General features: G+C 41.8%; 1 protein-coding gene and 1 long non-coding RNA gene across 3 annotated transcripts in view; one reads left to right on the top strand and one right to left on the bottom strand.

Moving 5' to 3' along the window:
* The first annotated feature begins 5,997 nt into the window (after nt 1–5,997).
* LIN7A (lin-7 homolog A, crumbs cell polarity complex component) overlaps nt 5,998–20,843 on the top strand; it is a 51,169-nt gene continuing 36,323 nt past the window's right edge. For both annotated transcript variants that reach the window (XM_074827141.1, XM_074827142.1), the window contains exon 1: nt 5,998–6,311. In XM_074827141.1, coding sequence (XP_074683242.1) covers nt 6,032–6,311 — 280 coding nt within the window. In that variant the 5' untranslated portion in view covers nt 5,998–6,031. The remainder of the gene's footprint in view (nt 6,312–20,843) is intronic.
* Nucleotides 8,248–13,295, bottom strand: LOC141924528 (uncharacterized). The gene is made up of 3 exons (XR_012623565.1): nt 13,219–13,295; nt 9,865–9,999; nt 8,248–8,500 (listed from the first exon to the last, which is right to left on the bottom strand). It is a non-coding gene; the product is annotated as an uncharacterized LOC141924528 (long non-coding RNA).

The following is a 20,843-nucleotide window of genomic DNA, read 5'->3' on the forward strand; positions in this document are numbered from 1 at the left end:
TAACACAGGACTAACAGGTTCAGGAAATATAAGGCTGACAGCAAGTGTTATCTGTTGCGCTGTTCACACTCCCAAATTAATTAGCTGTGGCAATTTTATGGAATTGTGGTTTGTCCTTGCACTTTTTTTTTTCCCTATGCCTACATACTTGACTATGCACCTCCTTGTGACTATCCTAATAGTTCAACCCTGATAATTCTAAAACTACTTAAAATCATATGCTCTGCTGTTTTAACTTCCTGTTTTAACTCTGCTGTTTTAACTTCATGACCACATATCCTTTCTCCGTCATCATTATTTATAGGGATGTTTTGATGGAAACAATGAGAAACCCAGTGAAACACAATCAATAAACATTTCCATGGACAAGTCTACTTTTTTTTTTTTTTTTCCGAAGGGTTCTTGTTAAGAAATCACATTGATCCAAAAATTCTATCCAAAATATATATTAGTAGACTGGACAAAGAAGATATGTGGATAATTCATTATGCTGGTCTGTGAGAAGAGAAAATCAATGCTTTTGTTTGGTTGTTCAAATAACTAAAAACACTGTGTGAATTCATGTGTTATGGGTGTGTTAAGACAACAGGTACAGCACTTGCAGATGTAGCCTGAACTGGCATTAAACTAGCTAACTGAAGATGTCTGTGGCCTCACAGAGGATAAGTTACAGTCTTCTCAAAGGTCCTCAGTACTGACAAACTTTAAGTCGAGATCCAATCCTTAAAACAGTCAAAAGAAGTAACAAAAGAAAATAGATTGACATTTCAGATTTCAAGGGTATCCAGAGATCATGGATTGAAGGTCTGATTTGTAACTGCTTTTAAACTACCTCCCTGCCTAAAGGAAAGGGTGGATGCTGCCCAGAAAGGCACAGCCCACTTCCCCAGACAGCAAACGTAAGCCTACCAGCAACAGGTTTGCTTTTCTTAGCTTTTGCGGTAGATATTTTTAAAGACGCTACCTAGACATACAGGCTTCTACAGACTACAGGTAGAAACTCACTGGACTGATTAGACTTTCCACCTGAATTTCAATGCAGCCCAAGGAGAATTTCAGCAAAGCTCAATCCTGTTCTCCCTGTTGTCAACTGCACTTGAATCTTTAACAAAACCAGAAAAAAAAGGAAGTATTTTAAAAGGTTAGATTAGTTTCAGTGTTTGGAAAAACAGTAATTGTACTATCTACAAAAAGTAACAGATTACACGATATTAGAATGTAAAATGAGTCCTGTAGGAAAGTACAGTCCTGTGGTACAGTGGGAAAATACTGAACCATACACAGCTATGCACCCCTAGTAGGACTTCCTAGCTCACCCAAAATATTATTTGAGATGCCATGGCTCTCCTGGGTCAAAATGAACTGTACTTGTGAGTAATGTATCTAGTTCTCAGAAAGCACTAAATCACATTTCTTACGGGTAACTGATGTAGTTCTTTGCCCAGTAAACAAACTGCTGTTAAACCATTAGATTTCTCAAATAGCAAGTTCTGCCATGGAAACAGCGTGGAAATAACCAATGGATTTTAAAAAAGGAAGGATTCTTTCCCTTGTAGATGCTAAATGCCACTCAAAAAGCAAATCTGAATGATGACAAAAATCCTCAGTCTTCTGAGAATTCACAGCCCGTATTACAACACCACCTCAATCTCTGCTTTTAGTTGTGCTGAAGTGCAAGGCGCAAGTGAAGCACAAAAAAGAGAAAAGGCTGAACGCATGTTCTGAATCAGTCCTAAGAGGTGATCTAGGTCTGGAAAGTTCTCTGTACCTGGAATCTTCTCTGAAATAACCTGGAATTTCACATAATGTGCAAACATAAGCACACTATGTTTAATGGGGGAATGACTGATACAGCTGATCATCCTGCAAATTGAGTGTGTGGCATTCCCCAGAGCTGTCAAGCCAATACAAGAACAATGGACTAACACATATTTAACAAAAAGGGGTATAAACAAGATATATAATAAAAATTATCTATTTTGTAGCCTCGGGCTAAAATAAAGCAGCTGCCCAACAAACCTTCCAGTGTAAAGCTGGATGTGAAAATTCCTGCAGCAAACAGAAATTTCACAGGAAACTTAGGTAGGAACCCAAATGTAAGTACCCAAGGTGAAATTTAGCCCTGGCAAGACATTTAGTCCAATGACTAATATCCAGAATACGGCTAAAAGGCATAAAACAGTGCTGTGTAACCCAAACACAGATTTAGCTGTGTCACTGTGGTATGGCCTCTTGCCACCACGAACAGGACTTCCACCTCTGATAGGGGTGGCTCTGGTACTGAAGCGAATAGCTGCATTTACCACAGTGTTCCAGTCATGGGGCAGCATCTTAATTAATTATCCCATGCAAAGCTTAGGACAAAGGGAGATGTGCTACTCTGTCAGCCAACAAGTGCATTCAGAGTGGTGCTGGGTTTTCCCCCACTGCATTGCACTGTGCTGTGTAGAAACAATTCTCTGGCTCTTGTAGCACCAGTTCTTCAGCAAAGCCAAAGGGTCATAAAAGTCATGAGAGTAATAGATCACAATCATTATCTCATGTAACCTCCTGAATACCTCAGCTATTCTGTTTTTCTTTGGATGTTAGATCAAAGCAAGCTTTTTAGAAAGACCTCTGATTTCTGTTAAGGTTTCAAGCAACAGTGAGTAATTGGTCCCTATGTTATCCTTATTGCTAGAATAGTACATCTTACTCAAGGTTGAATTTGTTAAACTTCCAGTCACAGGATCACCTTATGTCATAAGATTATAAATTTAAAGACTATAAATCCCTCCACTATTACACTTCTTCCATATACATGGACCTACACACAGTGATTTAGTTTCTTCTTACCCTTTTCTTTGATAAGCTTTGACTGAGGTCCTTAAACCTCACATCAAAGCTGATTTTCCATCTTGAAAGGCAAACACTAGATCTGCACACAGTATTCCAGTCAGTTGTTTTATGGATGCTAAGTACACAAGAAAGATCATTTCCCTAGCTGTATTTGCCATTTGTCACTTATATATTCAAGGATTGCCTAGCCCTTTTGGCAACATCACACCAAGAACTTACACTGAGCCTGCTATGCAAGAACACCCATTCCCAAAACAGTCTCTAGTCCTGGAAGTAACGACTGCATTCTTCATCGCTTGCTTGCAGCAGCATTAAAACACATTATTTTTTTAAATGTAACAATTTAATCCAGCTATTCAGGTAATTCTTACCAGTAATTTGGACAGTTTATTACAGAACCATAGAATAATTTAGGTTGAAAAGGACCTGAAAAATATCCAGTCCAACCTCTTGCTCAAAGCCGGGCTATCTTCATAGTAAGAGCAGGTTGCCCGGCACCTTTCCCAGTTTGAAAATCTTGAAGGACCGAGATTTCACAGTCACTCTGGACAACATCTTTCAAGGTTTACCCACGTTCATGGTGATTTTTTTTTCCTATAACATGTTATCTAAAAGCATAGCCACTGAAGCCTTTATATCAGCATTTTAGGTCTTTGAACAAAATACTAAATTTTGTTTAAACATTTAGCCAAAAAAGTCTACAGGCATCTTATTAGCAATAGCCTTGTTCACTGGCACCTGACCACTGACTATATGTTAAAGATGTGTCAGTAAGTCAGTTTCCAGTCCATATGATATAAAATCTGTTAATTCAGTCTAGTTTCATCGGCTTGGTAAACATCATGTGATATTGAATTAAAACCTCTGATACAGCTGAAGGAATCAACAAGAAGACTGAGAGTCAGACCAGTTGCTTCTGTCTAAAAAGATCCACCTTCCAAGATAGCACTCATTCTTTTTGACTGGTAACTTTTGTAATTAAGAGTCCACTATTTCTCCTGGGAGTTGACAAAGCAAGAGCTACTGCACAGCTCCCTGCCTTATTCCACCGCCTTTCTCCACTTGCTGAATTCAGCTGGACAACTTCTGCAATTTTCCCAGTTCAGCCACTTAAAGTACTCCTCAGCTAGGTCTTCAACGTTCCTGAGCATTAACTATGAAGCTATGCTGATTAGGAAATGTTTAATTTCAGCAAAAGCTGCTTTTCATCTTCCTTAAGTGCAGCTAATACTTCCATTCAAGTCTTTCATCCAAGTGCCAATTAGCCCCTGTGGCAGAGCACAAAAATCAGACCAGCGGTAGATAAAAAAGGATAAACCCAGAATAAGTTTATGGCTTTCCACAGGCACCCTGCTCAAGCCCAAAGATTGATTTTTCTAAAGTTACATGTTTCTAAGTTATATATTTGGCATATTTATTGATAGAAAAGTTACTGTTATGACTGTATTTTGCTTCAAAATGTCTGTTCACAAGATAGCAGTTCAAAAGAGCAAGTCTGAGGGTTATGAAATCCTATGTGGAAAGTACCTTGGTTGGCTCATGAACTTGGCATCTTGCTTTTAATATTATTTAAACGCACTTTTATATCTGTAATAGATTTTTTTCAAGTGTCATAACAGTTTGAGAGTTGTCACATTAGGTTGTTATATCTCCAAATGTGTACTTCTTCTCTGTTCAGGACTATGAATCCAATATACAGTAATTAAGTGACTATTTAAGAGGAACTGTTACACTTTATGTCAATCCAGCTGCTATGCAAGTACATAAAAACTACATAATAAAATTCCTTATGTTAATTTTGATTTTAAAAACTGACTGCTTGCCAGGAACTGATTTCTCGATTTTTATATTTTAGCCAACTGAAATGTTTTCTTGTCAAGATACCCAAATGGGCTACTGTTTATTGTTTATTAATTAGAGAAATTTGTGCTGAATTCAGTTTATCAGAAGAAGTGGGTGGTTCATCAACATTATTTAAACTTCTCTAATTTTAAAACAGCTGAACGTATTTTTAATCTGCTCTGAAAACTTTTAATGGCAAAATTTCCACAGCTTCCCTAATTATCTATACTAGTGTTTAAATATCCTCTCAGTTGAAAGCTTTTCTTGATGTGCAGCGTTGAACTGCTGTACTTCCAAGTCCCTTGTGGTTTGCCAGACGCTGGTTGGTGAGGAGAAGAGTGTTACCTTCCCGTTTGGAGTGACGCTCCACCCCATTCCAGTGCTCCTTGGGCAAACACAGGACTGCACAGGTACTACACAGGGCAGAGGACACCATTCTTCTCTCAGTCATTTCTCCACACCATTGTCCACCGTAGGGAAGGCAGCAGGAACTCTGTGGGACTCTGCCGCACCTTCCTCGGACAGCAGCTGACCAGGTGCCTTTGACTTCACGTGAACGGCGAGGGTGGACAACCAGACGACTGCCGGCAAACCTCGCAGAGCTCCGGTGTGAAATTCCACCTTCACCGATGGTCTGCTGTGAAGGCCTCCAAGCTGGCACAAGCTGCAGCTGATCTTGCAAGAGGCGGCTGCCACATCTGTGGCCAACCTCTTGCTCTGCAAATGTGAGGACCCAACCCCACGCTGTGGAGACGTGTGGACGCTTTATGAGAGGACCTTGGGTTTCTTGCGGATGGCCGGGCTGCACCCAGCAGTTAGAAAAGAGGCGATGGCCGGACTGGCGGTGAGGCCGGCAGTTTGGTCCGTCCGAAAGGGCCGCTACGGGACGCGCCCCTTCGGCCGAGGCCCTGCACAGGAGCCAGGGACCTCGTCTCCCGGCTTCGCACGCGGATTTCCACCCCCTGCGGCCGCTACTCGCAGCCCTGCCTCACCCAGGCACACCGAGCCCCCGGCCGCTGGCCAGACCCCCAGCCCCAGGACTGGACGGGGCGGCACGGCCCGCCCCACCGCCCCCGGCCCAGGCGAGGCCGGGCCGCTGAATCCGGCCCCCGCCCGTCCTCCCCGCCCCGCGGCGCTGCGGAGCTCCCCGCCCTCGCCCTTCTTTCTTCCTCCCTCCCTCCCTCCGCCGGCCGCTGCGGCATCCCCGGGGCGGCGGGACCGGCGGCGGCCCGCCCCCCACCCCCGCGCACGGTCCGGGCCGCCCCGGCCTCTGCGGGCCCCGGGACTCCGCCCTGAGGCGAGAGCGGTGAGGCGGCGGCCTCCCGCCAGGCCCAGCTCCGGCGGCGCAGCGATGCCGGCAGCCCGCGCCGGGCCGCGCCGGGCCGCCCTGCGCCCGCAGCATCGCGGCGCCCCGTCTACGGCGAGCCGCCCTCCCCTGGGCGCCCTCTCCGCCCCGTTCGCCTCCTCCTCCCACGGAGCCACCCTCCTCCTCCGCCCCCTCTCCCTGCCAGCCTCCTCCCCGCCCTTCCCCGCACTCCACGCCGGTGCCGGAGCCGCGCGTCACTCGGGCTCTAGCCCCGCCGCAGACATGGCGACACTGACAGCGGTCCAGCCGCTCACGCTGGACAGAGGTAAGCGCGGCTGCCGCCGCTGCCCGCCCCGCCGCCCCGCGCCCTGCCCGGGGGCCGCCGCCCCGGCTCTGCCGCCGCTGCCCCGGCTCTCTCCCCGCAGCTCCAGCTCGGCGGGCGCTGCCGCCGCGGCTCTGCCGGCCCCGCGGCGGCGGCGGAGGGTGGCGGGGAGGCGCCTCCCCGCGGGGCTCAGGTGGGAGGTGGGAGCTCCAGGCTGAAACGGAGGAAATAAAACTTTGTCCGGGCGGGTGGGGCGAGCCGGCATCCCACCGGCGGCAGCGCCGCAGGCGCGGGATGTGACTTCGCGCCGCTCCGCGCGGCTCCGCCGGGGACTCTCCTCGGCGCCGCTCCGCCGCCTCCGCCCTGCGGGGCTCCCCCTTGGGCGCCTCCAGCCCCGCCGCCGCCGTCCCCGCAGGTGGCTCGGCGGCGGGTGCGCCGCGGCGGGGGCAGCGGCTCCGGGCGGCCCTTGCCGGCGGCCAGGCGGGAGCTCGCACCTGCCCGGCAGACAGGCGTTCGTTGGCCCAGTGCGGCGTTTCGGGGGGCTGGCGGAGCGGGGACGGGGGTGGCGGTGCGGCGAAGGGATCAGCGCTGCAACTTCTGTGTTCGCTGCCGTTAATGATGTTACCCTGCAAAACAGCGCGTCTGCGTATTCCTGCAGGCAGCTGCTCGGTCCGGGTAGGGAGAGCGGTTGGTGTTTCACTAGCCGGGAGAGTGTGTCAGTAGCCTTACTGAGGTAATGGAGGAGGGTGCTGAAATCTTGAAGTTATTGCTAAAATTCAACTTTTGCCACCAGGCTGTAAAAACTGGACCTCTCCCCCGCGGTGCATTTGTGCCCGTAATAAGGCTCAGGAGAAAGATTTCAGTGGGTTACAGAGGAGAGTAACTCACGGTTCTGATTTGGTTTGCTCCTTTAGCTCCGTGGGTCAGAGAGGTCCAACAGCTCCCGATACAGCATCCTGAACTGCCGGGGTGTCCTTCTTCCTAACTTGCATCCAGAGCCTCCAGGAGGCTGCCAGCACATATAAATCTTGTACTCTTGAAAGCATGATTGAGGCCAGTGCCTTCGGTTTTTAAATGTTTTTTCCAGAGGATTAAGATGGGCTTTTGAAGTAAGATAGAAAGCTTCTTGCTGTAATTCCTATGCAAAAGATACCTGATGAACTCAGTTTCAAAATGATAAAGGAGAGGTAGGCACCTTTTCTGGAACCCAATTGAGAGCAAAACAGCCCACAAAGTGCTCTACAGTTTCTGGATGGCTTAAATTCCAACATTAGTAGAAAAGGAGAATCTAAAGTTATTTTTACTGAAATAAAAAAGTGCTAGCATGTACTTTAAATTAAACTGCTCAGAAATCCACTGTGTAATCTACAGTTTCACCCTAATACTGTTTTCAATAAGCAGGACAAATCTATTTCCTGGCAAAGGGTTGAACAGATGGCAATCCATTAGCAAACCTGGCTTTTCAAAGGAAAGTATTACTGTTTCAGAATGACACATTACTTTTACTTACTAAAACTATGCTTTAAAAAATCCACAATACACAAAAATGCAAATTAGTCCCAATTTAAATATAAGCATCTGTTGACTGTGTCCAGGATATGCCTAACCATTTGGCAGGGGTGACAACATTAGAGTCTCCCTGGTTGTCAGCCAGGGCTGATATAAGTGCGAGTGAGATAAAACATCGCAGAATGATAGGATGTGATGTGCAAAAGGAAAATACAGACAAGAAGAAATAGATTTAAATACTGCACCTGGCCTGCAGAAGGCCATTTCATCAGCAGGATATACTTCATCACCTATAACATGTTGCTACTATGTCAGCTGAAGAGGGTGAGCTGAAGCAACCCCAGAAGCAACCACACCAAGCCCAGTGCTTCCAGGTATTTCCTCTGTAGTCTTTCTTTCACAGCCGTGGAAGAATGAAAGTGCTACATGGTGAGATTTTCCAGATTTTTATTGCTTTCATTAAAATAGACACAGCTATATTTAATGTCACTATGCTTTGCACAGGTCTGCTGTGATCTAGGCGCATCCCTGAAAAGTCTTGTACTCTCATATCCACTTTGCCATGTCCCACGGAGAGCTCAGTGCAGTGAGAAAATAGCGAGTGTTTCAGGAGACATTGCTGGGGGAAATGCTGCTTTATCTCTGTCCAGGAAGTGTTCTTCATTTCCCCTTCCTAAGGGTCACTGAAACGGTAATATCATATAGATACATACATCAGAAATCTGAAATACGCTCTTGACGTGGTCTCCTTCTGGACAAAATATTTACACTGTATTCTAGTATGGAGATGGGAGCTTTCTTAAAGCCTGATGTAAATGGAATTCAAAACCTGGATGGTAAAATGAATTACCATTTAAAGGTGAAGGGCATGTTGTGTGTGAATGATTGAAAGCCAATTACATTCTGGAAGATTACTTTAGTCCAAAGCATAGGAATTAATTTCCTTAATTCCTGTCATCATGTGCCTTTCTACCTGCACAAATGTGTGCAAGTTCCATTAGGGCTCTTTAATATGTGAAACAAGTTCACAAAATAATGGAAATTTTAATCACAATTTAATCTCAAAGGCTTTTGCTTGACCTTTGCGTGGTGCTCTGCTGGGAGGAGGAGAAAGAATCAGCAACTGTTTCAGGGAGGAAATGTAAAGCAGTGGAGCTACGTGTGGGTACCACTTAGGGAAGCTGGCTCCTGTGTTTGAGAGCTTTGGGAGAGGGAAGAGTCTGCCTGCTGGGTGTCTTCCCACAGCCAAGTAAGTCTCCTCCGTAAAAAAGTGCATCCTTCCTATCTTTACTGCAAGCATCTTACATCCTGATTCGATACCACCCCATCAGTAATCTCCAGTGTCCCTCAGAGCTAACTAGGGGAATTTTTTAGGACAATTCAAAGCTTAAACCCTGAAGGTGTAAGGAGCTATACCTTGTTCCAGGTTGAGATGGAAAGTTTCAGTGCTGCCTTTCATAAAATGACAAGCAAAAAAAGCAAGACTGGGATTTTTATTTTTTTTTATTTTGCGTTCAAGGTCATAGATTTTTACATACGTTCCTAGCTTAATTTACGTCCATTAAACAAACCAAAGCAGTCACTCCAAACCAAAATGGGAATGTTTAAAAACACCTGTACAATTATTTTTTTACTTCTTCAACAGGTGTGTCTTTAATAAGAACTTGGTTGACGCTGATTTTGGTTACGGAGAGCTCTGGTTGCAATTAGCTGGCTTTTTCCAACAGTATTTATTTGTATTGTCATACCGCTCATCTTGTCACATCTTGCATCTCGTCCTTCTCTATGTGGGACGAGCAGCACTGCCTGAGGCGTTGCCTCAGACTACCTGATGACCAGCAGTTGCTGCCTTCCCTTTATTATCCAGAGCCCCTGTCTCCCTTGCATGGTGTCTTCTGTTGCCCTGCTTTTCTCAAAGCCTCAGTGCATTAACTCCATTGCTCTGTGCATCGCCTGTAACCGTTACCCATTTTCACTGTTCAGCAACCCAATTTCCTCCTCTAATCCTCTGTTCTTCTGCTGCCCCATGACCGTCAGCGCCTCTCACCAGCTTGACGTTGTCTCAAATGCTGCATAGCCATCCGGCGGCAATGTTCTGCTTTTCTCCGAGTGCAGTGTCATCTGCCCCAGCCAGCTTAGCCTCCTCACGGTTCTCCGAGGACCTCCTGTGAGTTCCTGTGTGCTGCGGATACGCATTGTGAGCAATTAGAAATTAAAGGGAGCTTGCTGTGGGTGGGATCACTTAAAGGGTGTGTTGGCACAGTCTGATGGAAACATTTTCTGCAAGTACCATTATGCTCCCAGAAATACGTTGGGAGGGAATAGATTTCTGTGCTTCCCTTGGCACTCATTTTAGGAGTGGTCATATGGAGGCCTGCAAATTGAAGCAGACATCTTTCTAGCTATGCATAATAGATGTTCCTCTCTATCTGAACTTTTTTATTTTGCTAAACATCTGGCAAATTTTTCATAAAGCTTATCTTTGAATTTTACTTTTGCTCTTCCTTCCAAGATGAAAATCTGCTTTGAAAGAAAACTGACAGTGTATTTGCTCAGATTGCTGCAAAACCTCAGTCCCAGTTTCTTTCTGCATAGGACCATGAAAGTGGCATCTTTAAAAGGGCACTTTTCAAAAGTTCTTCTTGTTTTTGAAGATATTGTACAATTAGCCTGTGTGAAGACCATCTCATGATTAAGAGCAAGGGAATATCTTTTCATGTGAAGGGGGGCTTTCAACTGTCTTTTGTTAATAATCCGTGTCCTATTATGTTTTTCCTTATATAGTTACTATTCATGTCACTGGTGGATTCACTTCTTCATCTGACTGAGGATAAAAGAAGAAATTTGAATAGACTGAATATACAGTGCTGATATTTTAATCCCTGTGAAGTTGCATAACAAGGTCATAGCTATTGGCTATTGACAACCAAATTTCTCTTGCTTTCAAATATATCCTTGGAAACTGGAAAGGCTTCTTGCTGTTTGGCTGTAATGCGTAACTGAGTGCTGTTGGTTTTTTATGAATTCAAGCAAATATTTTTCCAGGAGAGTGGGTGTCCCCAAACTTCCTGAAAATCCTTTATAAAGCACCATGTTCAGTGACAATAAATAAGAATACAAATGGGCTTGGAATTGCCATCGGCTGTTAGAGGTGGTAGACAAACTGTCAGATGTGGTACCAGATGGTGCCTGACCATTAATATACATTGGTACTTGCTAGAGTACTCCTCCTTCTTTCCTCCTCTCCTCTTCCTGTCATTTTTTCTTCTCATTACATACTCATAGCCTACATAAATGGGGATTTTTCCCCATCTGTGCCCAAATATATGTATATAACAAATAGTATCGAACATAAGTTGCGGTAGACTGTGCATATATTAGTATAATCTATATTATCTTGGGAAAAAATATATAACGTACTCATCAGGAAGTGAAAATCAGATTCATAAAGTGTGAAATACAGTCCTTGACAGAAGAGCAGCATAAGGCCAGATCTCTCTCACACGGGGTGAAGCCCTGTGGAGCAGTGCTAAGCGATGTGCTGCTCCCCGCCTGGCTCCCTGTCTGTCACGGGGATGTCTTCTCTTGCTCTTCAGCCTAGTGTGCTAAAATTGAAAAATACTGCTGCAAGTGCCACATGCTTTAAGTCTAACATTTCTCTGTTTGGTATGCCAACTGAGGATGTGTAAATAACCAAATTCATTCTTCCAAGAAAAAAAAAAGGCCAATTGTTTGTAGGAACAGAAAAAAGTGACAGTTCTGGTCACAGACTGAAATATTTGGGGTTTTTTTACATCAGTGTGTCAACATTTATTTGATTTTTTAAAATTCATTTTTATGAAGGGATGGATTAAGATAAGCGGATTGAGCTGGTGATTTATGGGTGATGACTGGGACATTTTGTGAGGATCCATGCAGGTGAAGTTTTGGTTAGATAAGCATGCAGTTCAGTGTGCCTCCTGGAGCTCTGGAGCTGGAGTAGGAGCAAGTACCTACCTACATGTCATCTTTGGTTTTCATGAGCGGTGTAAAAATACATGGTTTGAAAAGTTATATGCGTGTGTCCAGCTTAAATGTCTCTGGCAGTACAGGCCTGACCTGAAGAGGTGCTGGGCCACATGGTGCCAGGCTGGGCACGCCAGGTGGGCTGAGCACCCCTGGGAGCACACCCCTCCCGGAGAGAGCCCTGTCCTCCAGCCCAGAGTGTCTCACCGTGATGTGGAAATTGAGAGAGAGCTGCACCTGTACACAGACACGTTTTCTACAAAACTTGTGGCATCTTTTAACATTAAGTCACCTTTGTGGAGTGTGGAGGGGGAATATCTTAAATTTCTAGTCATGTTTCCCTCAGAAACACATAACTGATAATAAGGTATATCTCTGCAGAAGCTGGATGTGAGGTCAGGAAATGTTTGTGAGGTACCTTTGAAAGAGCAACCAGGCTTGTGGCTGACCGACGGCTATGCAGGGACCTTGAGTTCCTCCTGCTCTGTCAGGCTGAAAATATTCTTTAGGCATGGTAGCAGTGAATTAATCATTTTAGTCTATCTGAATTTATCCTGTGTAGAGCAGAGTAGTAAGCTGAGCTCCCCTGTATGTGTCCTGCATCCGATCCCTCAAAGGGGATCTGCGCCTGCAGCTGGGTGAAGAGAGCGGAAGCTTTGACAAGGCCCTGCACAGGTGCGAGATTCACCATTTGCAACAAGTTGCCAGAGTGTTAATTAGAAAGCACAAGGGATGCTATTTTTGCATGCAGTAAATGTATAGTCTCTATATACAGATAATGTTGAAAAAGTAGGATTTGTTTTATAAATAACATTCCTATGCTGGATCCTACAAACTTCAGTTTCACTTTGATGTCCAAGAGACATTTGTGTAACTACAGAAAAAAGGATTAACCTCTTAATGTAATTATAAGTAAACAATTTGCTTAATTCCATCCTATCACTTGAGTTGGAACCTTCTAGTGATGTTATCAGACAGAAACTTTCTTTTTAAATGTGACAAATTACTGAAGTCATCAGCTTTGTGCAGAGGATAATTTGTCCTTTGAGTTTGCTGTTTCAGGACACGTACATCAACATCTCTCCTTAACATAGATGACAGTCATGCAAGACCAAAAAGATATAAATACAAGCTTTTGGCTGACCTGTGTTATTCAGATACAAATTAATGTTCTTGTAAGTAATGGAATAGAATTTAAAATATGAATTATGTAAAACTATTGATTTTAGTTACTCATTAGAAGCACAAATAATGAGAAGCTGGTGATTTAAGAGGAAACGAAGCGAAGGCAGATAGTGTTTTAAGAAGCATGTAACTGGAAATTGTCTGCCTTCCATCACACACAGTTAATTTGTTTCACATGATGCATTTTTGACATTTTAAAAGTAATACATACCAATGTGCTGTAAACTGTGTATGTATGTATAAATCCAGACATTTTCAAAGTTAATCTCAGTCATCTTAATCTTCTTTTGAGACATTTGCTGCAGAGTCAGCCCCTGAATGAGAAACATTCAACTGTTAATTCTCTATTCAGATGAGAAGATTTTGATTCAGAAATGCACATTTACATACTGACAATGTTTTCCTGAGTATTTAAACCACAAGCTTGGATCTAGGATGTGTTAAATACAGAGAGAGATGCATGTACATATTTGAGAACTTGTTTCACCAAGGTCCAGAACAGAGTGGTTAAATAAACCCCAGATTTCTCAAATACAACTCAGCTATGTTACCAGTAAGTGCATACAGATTCTCAGGATGTGTTGTTACCCTAGTGCTGCTTTACTATTAAATATAAGAAAAAGAGAGAAAAAATCTTGATTAGAAAACTGTGTCTCAAGAAGAGATTGGAGGAAGATTATTCTTTGTTATTTAAAAGATGGAACAGTTAAGTATCCATGAATACACAGAGCATCAAAGCATTGATTTTAATTGTTTCTGTATAAACATGGATAATTGTATAAGGAAGAGTGTTGCCCAAAATAGGCTCTTAATTTATTTCTTCTGAACCAAAATTACATTTTTACGGGTTCTTTTCAATAAAAGCCCATGTTTAATCACTAATCCTTCACATCCACTAACTCTTTAATACTCTTTTTCAACCATATTTTCTGAAAAAGAGTAAATCTCCTAGACCTTAAGGTATTGATCCCTCTACAATCAGTTAAGCATTGGGGAAGAATGTACTTGAAATAGATTAGGTGGATGACCATGGCCATCAACAGCAGTCTTAGCCCTTGGAAATTTATATACCATCATCTCTTCACTTTTATATAGATTTGGCAGCAGTGTTTTTGTCAGTATTTACTGAACCACCACAGGAACAAAAGGATAATGTAGCTGCTCTTATACAGAGCCAGACCAGAGAAACTTGAAGAGGGTATGATGACTTTAAAATCTACGAAACAGTCTTTGGAAAAAGAGGTGGTTGTATGTCTGATCGCCTCTGTAGCCTGATAGTCTTGTAACCCAATAGTAATAGCTCTGGAGTTTCTACTGATTTATACAGCACCTTTTGCATTCTAACAGTACAACCATGTCAAAGTATGCCAGGTGTGCCCCTCATATCTTAGGTAGATAAACTGTGAAATCAGACTGCAACCTGAGATGAGTTCCAGTTCTCCTGCTCCTAATCTCAGCATCATTCAACACGTAGGACACCAGGCAATAGCACTGCAAAGGTGACAGTGAGCTCTGTTTCTCACAGGGATTTTCTGTTTCAAAGTTTTGTTCAAAACTTGCAGCAGCAATTCAACATTCACAGCTTTCTTCTAAGATCATATTTGTTTCAAAGCTGAAAGTTAACAGTGGTCAGTTATTGACATCTACCAGCAGCATATTTGTACTGCCTAGTTTTGCAGGGATTTATTAATAAAGGATTTTATTTATATTGCATTATTCTTGCTGTTGTAACTTTTCACATGCACGCTTTCAAAGAACAGAGTTATTTCCTTTCCTGAGAAATGAGTAGTATGTAGTCAGCTACCAGAGGAATTCAATCTGCAAAAAGCAATATCCTTAAATCCACTAGAATTGAAGAGAGAATATTAACTCTCTTCTTGTTACCTGAGCCTACAGATAAAGTTGTGTTAGGTATGTGTATGTAACAACTACATCGCATGCATTGTACTGCACAAATGCCATCTTTTCACTGTTGTCTCACCAGAGTCTCAAACCACCTAGACAAACAGAAGATAAAATCGTGGTGCTAGACTTCAAGTGACAATTTGTATTGTTGCTATGTACAATTGCCAGTAGCCCACGGCCATCTTTCTCATCTTTCTGGTAATAACAGAAAAAGATTTAAGACTAAGATTAACTGGAGAGATAAGAACTGAGGAGAGGCAGCAGGAGACTCTAGTAATGACATATGAGCATAGAAGAAAGTGAGAGTTACTGCTTTGGCTCAAACACAGTGCCTGTTGTGAAGGAGAATTAGCATCCCAAAGTTAACCTTACCTCCCTTTACGAGACACCTGTTGGGGCCTTGTTTTCCCTCTTCCTGTCTTCTTCCCTGCCAACAAAAATCTCTCTGATGCAAACTAAAAACACACGCTGAAAGTATCATTGTGGGAAAGACATGAGGTTGCCCATATGGCCAATACTTGTTTTCTGATGTGCCCATAGGATGCATAAATACTTGGTTTTGCTTAGGCAAGGGGGCGAGAGAATAGATATTTAGATATATAGATAATCCAAGAGAAGAGTGTGTTGTTTTTCATCCTGTTTTTCTTTGTTCAGACAAGTTTATTCCTTGTAATTATTTCTGCTTTCTGCTTCTCTAGCTTAGTCAAATTTTTAATTCATTCATTGATTTTAATGTTTTTCTCTTATATGCTTGTGGTTTAAAACACAAAAGCAACTATTCTGTTAAATAGGGTCCTTCAGGTATGTTAATTGTACCAGCTTTTTTTTCTATTAATCTGGGATCAGAACCTCTAAAGTGTTAACGTTTGCAGTTTAAGCAAAGTGTCCGGTATGCTTTCATCTGTTTAAAGCAGCTCCACTCCAGCATGGGGAGTGGTGTCTGCCAAGGCGAAACTGATCCTGTAAGATCAAGTGATGTGATCAGGAGACAGATGAGACTGGTGGAGAGTTATCAAGGCATCTCTCTACAAGATATCTACGGCTACAGGAGGCAGTAGACAGCTTCCTTGTTTCACATAGTTCAACATGTAGGAACTTAATTCATTAAGGCCAGGTCTATTCACCATGCTGAATTTCTCAGGGGTTATAGCTTTGCTTCAGAGGATTTTCTTTTTGTCATTACATAGTTTCAGGAAGTCAGACAGAACACCATTTTACATGTCCTGTGTAGGCAAATAACGGCTTTAGACACCTGAGATCTCTCTTTTTTAAAAAAAAACTGCTTACAGAAAAACTGAGAATTAAAATAAATAACACAAAGTCTGAAACTACAAAATATCCTGCTTTCTGCAGGAAACAAGGGTTAATTTTTTTTTATTTAAAGAATGAATATATACTTATATATTCATTATATATATAATATATATTTATTTGAATACAAAATAAACTTTAAAAAAACTGTTGTCTTTTTGTGTCATATTTGGAGATGACTGTCCCTACTCAAAAAAAGGACCAGAATCATGTCTCATCTGTTCTATTCAACAGTGAGTGGTTAGCTATAAATCATAGTTTTGATCACAAAGAGCAGGTATGATTAAACAATATAAAGTCAAAACTATATACAAAGAAAAAAAAAAGGAATTTTACCTTCCCTTCCCTTTTCTCTACAGCTAATGCAGGGGAAAAATTATCTTCGGTTTTAAGTACTGTGTTAGAAAATATCATAGTTTTCAATGCTCTTCTGTTCTTTGGGTTTGCAGCTTTATTTTTTAATCTTTTCTCTTAAAGTATAATTTGGTAACTTGTTTTCACACTGATGCTGAGTTCAGTGCCTTCTACACAAAAGCAGTGGATGCTGTCAAATGTAAAGGGTTGGTGTATCTCTAATTCCTTGATTTCTCACAAATGGCAAAATCTTCTGGTGAAAATTTTTGAACTCATATTTATGCACCTCCTCATCCTGATTGCTTTAGAAATTGCAATGAAGCTAATTTGGAAGATTAAAAATTGTATCAGTGTTTAAAAGTGATTAGGTTTTAAGCTTAATTTTAAATGCCCATCTTTGAAAATTCTGAATTGCATTATTATTCTTCAGGCCTTGAATTAAGCCAGTGAAACTCATCTTATTGAAATGATCCTGAATTACCCATTAATTCAGTCTACTGTTTTGTGATTTATTGTCATTCCTTTAAAAAACAACAATATAAATGTGACGGTACCAAGCCACTTTCTCTAAGTATCTGATGAACTCTTAATAGTTTTAGGAACTCTCTAGATCAATCTTACACACACACACACACACACAAGCAAACAAAATCTGAAAATTGCTGACACAGATGCTGCTGTGACTTACATCAGTTATGTGAAGGCTTCAGTGAAAAATTTGAGGACTAGCTCTATCTATGTATAGTATGGAATATGCTAAGAAGATTGACCAAAATAAAGCAAATCCAGTTCTCCCAGCTGGCCTTTGTGGTAGGTTAAGGCTATGAAAATCCCTAGCTGAGGAGAAGAACAGAAATCACTAGTTAAAACTTAGGAGAGGGGGAAGGGCAGGGAGATTACCCAAGACATTGTAGACATTGTGAGGTTCATTTTTTCTTTTAAGGGAATCTTTTGAATGTTGCGTTTGAACAAGCTAAGCAGAGTATTCAGGAGCAGTATGCCTGAAACAGCAAAAGTGACTGAAATTGCTGAAGAGAGCCCTAAAGGGCTTTTGTGGTCTTGAGGATGCTGGATAGAGGGGTCTCCGCACAGTTTGCTGTCTGTATTTGGATCACAGGTGGCACTTCTTTCTCTGCAAATAAACTGTGTCCTTTCTATAAGTTATTTTGCAGAACATCTCGGACCTTTTCTGTCATATTCAGGTGTTCCTGCCAAAGCTGCTGGGAAAACTTATGGTATATAACACTGGCTTGGGTTGTGCAACAGCTGGGTCACAGGCTCTGTGTCTGAGAAATGGAATAAAACAAAGGACTTGGATGCCTATGGTGTGCCTGAGGAGCTAGAACCACACAGAACCTGGGTGCAGCTCAAACATATAGAAACATACAGACCAAACTACGGTCTGATGAGTAGCTGTAGAAAATGAGCCTGCCCCAGGCAGTGGGCGAATGTATGTAGAAACTGACGGGAATATGCCATTAATGTCATTGCAGGCAGTTGCCTCACATCAGGCAAAATGAGAGAGAGATACACTCAATCATATTTCATGGTTGATTTTTCTCATACACTAAGAAGAAAAAAATCCATAACATCATTGGTTAAAGTGTTTTTAAAAGCTTTAACTGAAAAACACCTTGGCCTGTCTGCTAACAACACTGTTCTTGTCAAATGTAACTGTTCTGAAGTACAGCATCTCCTGGACCACATGGAGATAAATTTGCATGAGTCATTAACTGTGTATCTGGACAGTAAGAGTGGGTTTCATCATACTGATGTAAATGTCTAATACGTAGGATGCAGGCATTTACATCTGAGCTAATCATCTAGTCTCCCTTTATAGTCAACAAAGGGAACAGGCACACCCAGAGTATGATTCATCCCATCCAAAATAGGTCAGATGAATTGTAGCCTCAAAGTGTCTCTTTTTCCTCATTGACTACAACAGCAGTCTAGGGTGAGTCGCTGAGCTGTTGATGTCTACATCAGAAGTGTGGCTGCTTGAAACCCTTCACCACAAGATGAATCATGAGAGCTCTGTATCGTTGTTCTTTATTGTATTTATTTGTTCATTCATAGTAATGTTTGACCACAGGAGTGTAAAGTGACACTGCATTAAGTCTCTAACTGCTACCCGTATCATCTAAATCAGAGTATGAAAGCACTAGTAGTATTATTCTTGCTATAATTAATTTGAATAGACCTCACATATACACACTATAAACTGTTGACTAATATTGCTGTTTTCTAACAGCTTAGCTCATTGCCCCCTGCACATCGAGTCTGACTTACCATGGTGAAGTACACCTTTATGCTTACTGATTAGCATGAAATTTTGGACAAGACAAACATCAATTTAAATTGGAAAAAAAGGCCACTCTTTGCCTCTGTGTTTCTGAACTCTGCATATTAGATTAAATAAATATGTTAAATTAGTAGAAGAACTTTTGTATTTCAGGAGAGCACTGTGCTGATAGTAAGGAACCAAAGAGGTGAATGGAAGCATATTGAACAGTCTGGTGTTTGACACCAGAGTAAATTGTACAAAGCAGTGACTGACAGCAGAGCTCTAGTAATACAAAAAATTTTCAAAAGATACACACTGAAAATTTTCCAGAGCTCGTGTTTTAACCATGAAGTCACATAGATAGTTTGATACAATGTACTAGGGCTACTGGCTATGAATTATGAGTGAACTTTCCTAATCACCACAGAATTCTAATTGCCTAGCCATTGATTACCTGTTGGCATTTGGTAGTGTTTGAGAAGATCGCTAAATATAATAAAGCGTCCCATGTAGGCTTTGGGAAATATGATAAAAAGTTGCCAGAATAACATTAAGAGTTCTGGAATGTATTCTTCTGAGCTTAAAGAAATAACTAAACCTGAATGAAAGTATTGGAGGAATGAAAAACTACTGACGATGATAAGGACCTGTTATGTCATGCAAATTCTTCACCTTCAGCCTGATTAAAGGTCTTCAAGCATGACAGAACAGAGATTGAAAATTGCCAGGATTAATATTCTGTAATGTCATGGTGAAGCTAGTGAATATTTTAGAGACTTGCTGAGTATCCTTGCTGCAGTTTGTAGTGATGTTCCACCTCTCTGAGGTACCAAAGGCTGGTGTTTATGCAGCACATTTTACTGTTCCTAGTAACCAGCATACTAATGCAGTGAAGGTCTCCAGAATTAACAGGAATGAGGCATAGAAAGACTTCAAGAAGATGAGAAACCTGTTCTGTAGTATCTTGTTAATAAACAAGTGTTCATCGTATTTTGGCTTTGGGAACAACCCAACAGCATGATTCTAGAGTAGTTATCAGAGTACAGAAATGCTATGTTTCTGAGTAATTGCCATTTGAACACAAAGTAGTATTACACAGCATTGTAGCTACTATTTAACTGCCTAATAGTCTCTTAAGTCAGAGGATAATATATTTATCTTAAGGACTGCAAACCAACTCACAGACCTAGCACAAGAAAGGAAGGTTGGACACTGGTAGATATGCAACAGTTTTCACATTTTACAGTACAAAGAATGCACATACGTTCTTTTTAAAGAGTGACTCTGGTATTAAATGGGACACGTTTAGCATGCTACAATCATTTTCTACATTTTTCCAAATATTTTTCAACCTTTCTGACTAAACTGAAACAAACATAAACCCTGCACAAAATCTACCAGAGTGAAACCCCAGACTGGACAACTTTCACAGAATGCTGGAGCCTGCTCTATCCGATTTTAAGAGTAAAGAGAAAGAGCACCAAGTTCAGACCAGCCAGGGTTCTTTCTGTGGATTCATAATTTGCTTTTGAGTTGTAAAAGCTGAATTGCCAAGTATTGGAAATAATGTTTACTCTTCAAAACATCCAGCAAATTAAATAAATCAGTCTACATTGTGCATTGCTAGCAATTTGAACAAAAATCAGCAAGTGAAAACAATATATAACAGAACAAAGTGATAACTAAGATTACCTTTTTTTTCAACTGCATTATGGTATATGGCTATGTATACATGATTCAACATTTAGTATAGCATGGGAATGTTCCACTTGTATCATAGCATGGTATCTTGCTAGTTCTATCTTCTGATGATTCTTCTCTTTCTTAGTGTTTGTATAGTAACCTCCTGCTTGTGTCCTACTAACAATGGAAATGAAACTTCATTCAAATGAAAATACAGAAAGAACACTTGAAATGAGATTTTTTTCTGAGAGTCATGCTTTTCTTTTGATGAGTGCACTTGATAAAATGCATTCCACCCA

The sequence above is a fragment of the Strix aluco genome, chromosome 5, assembly GCF_031877795.1.
Source record: "Strix aluco isolate bStrAlu1 chromosome 5, bStrAlu1.hap1, whole genome shotgun sequence".
In the NCBI taxonomy this organism is placed as follows: Eukaryota; Metazoa; Chordata; class Aves; order Strigiformes; family Strigidae; genus Strix; species Strix aluco.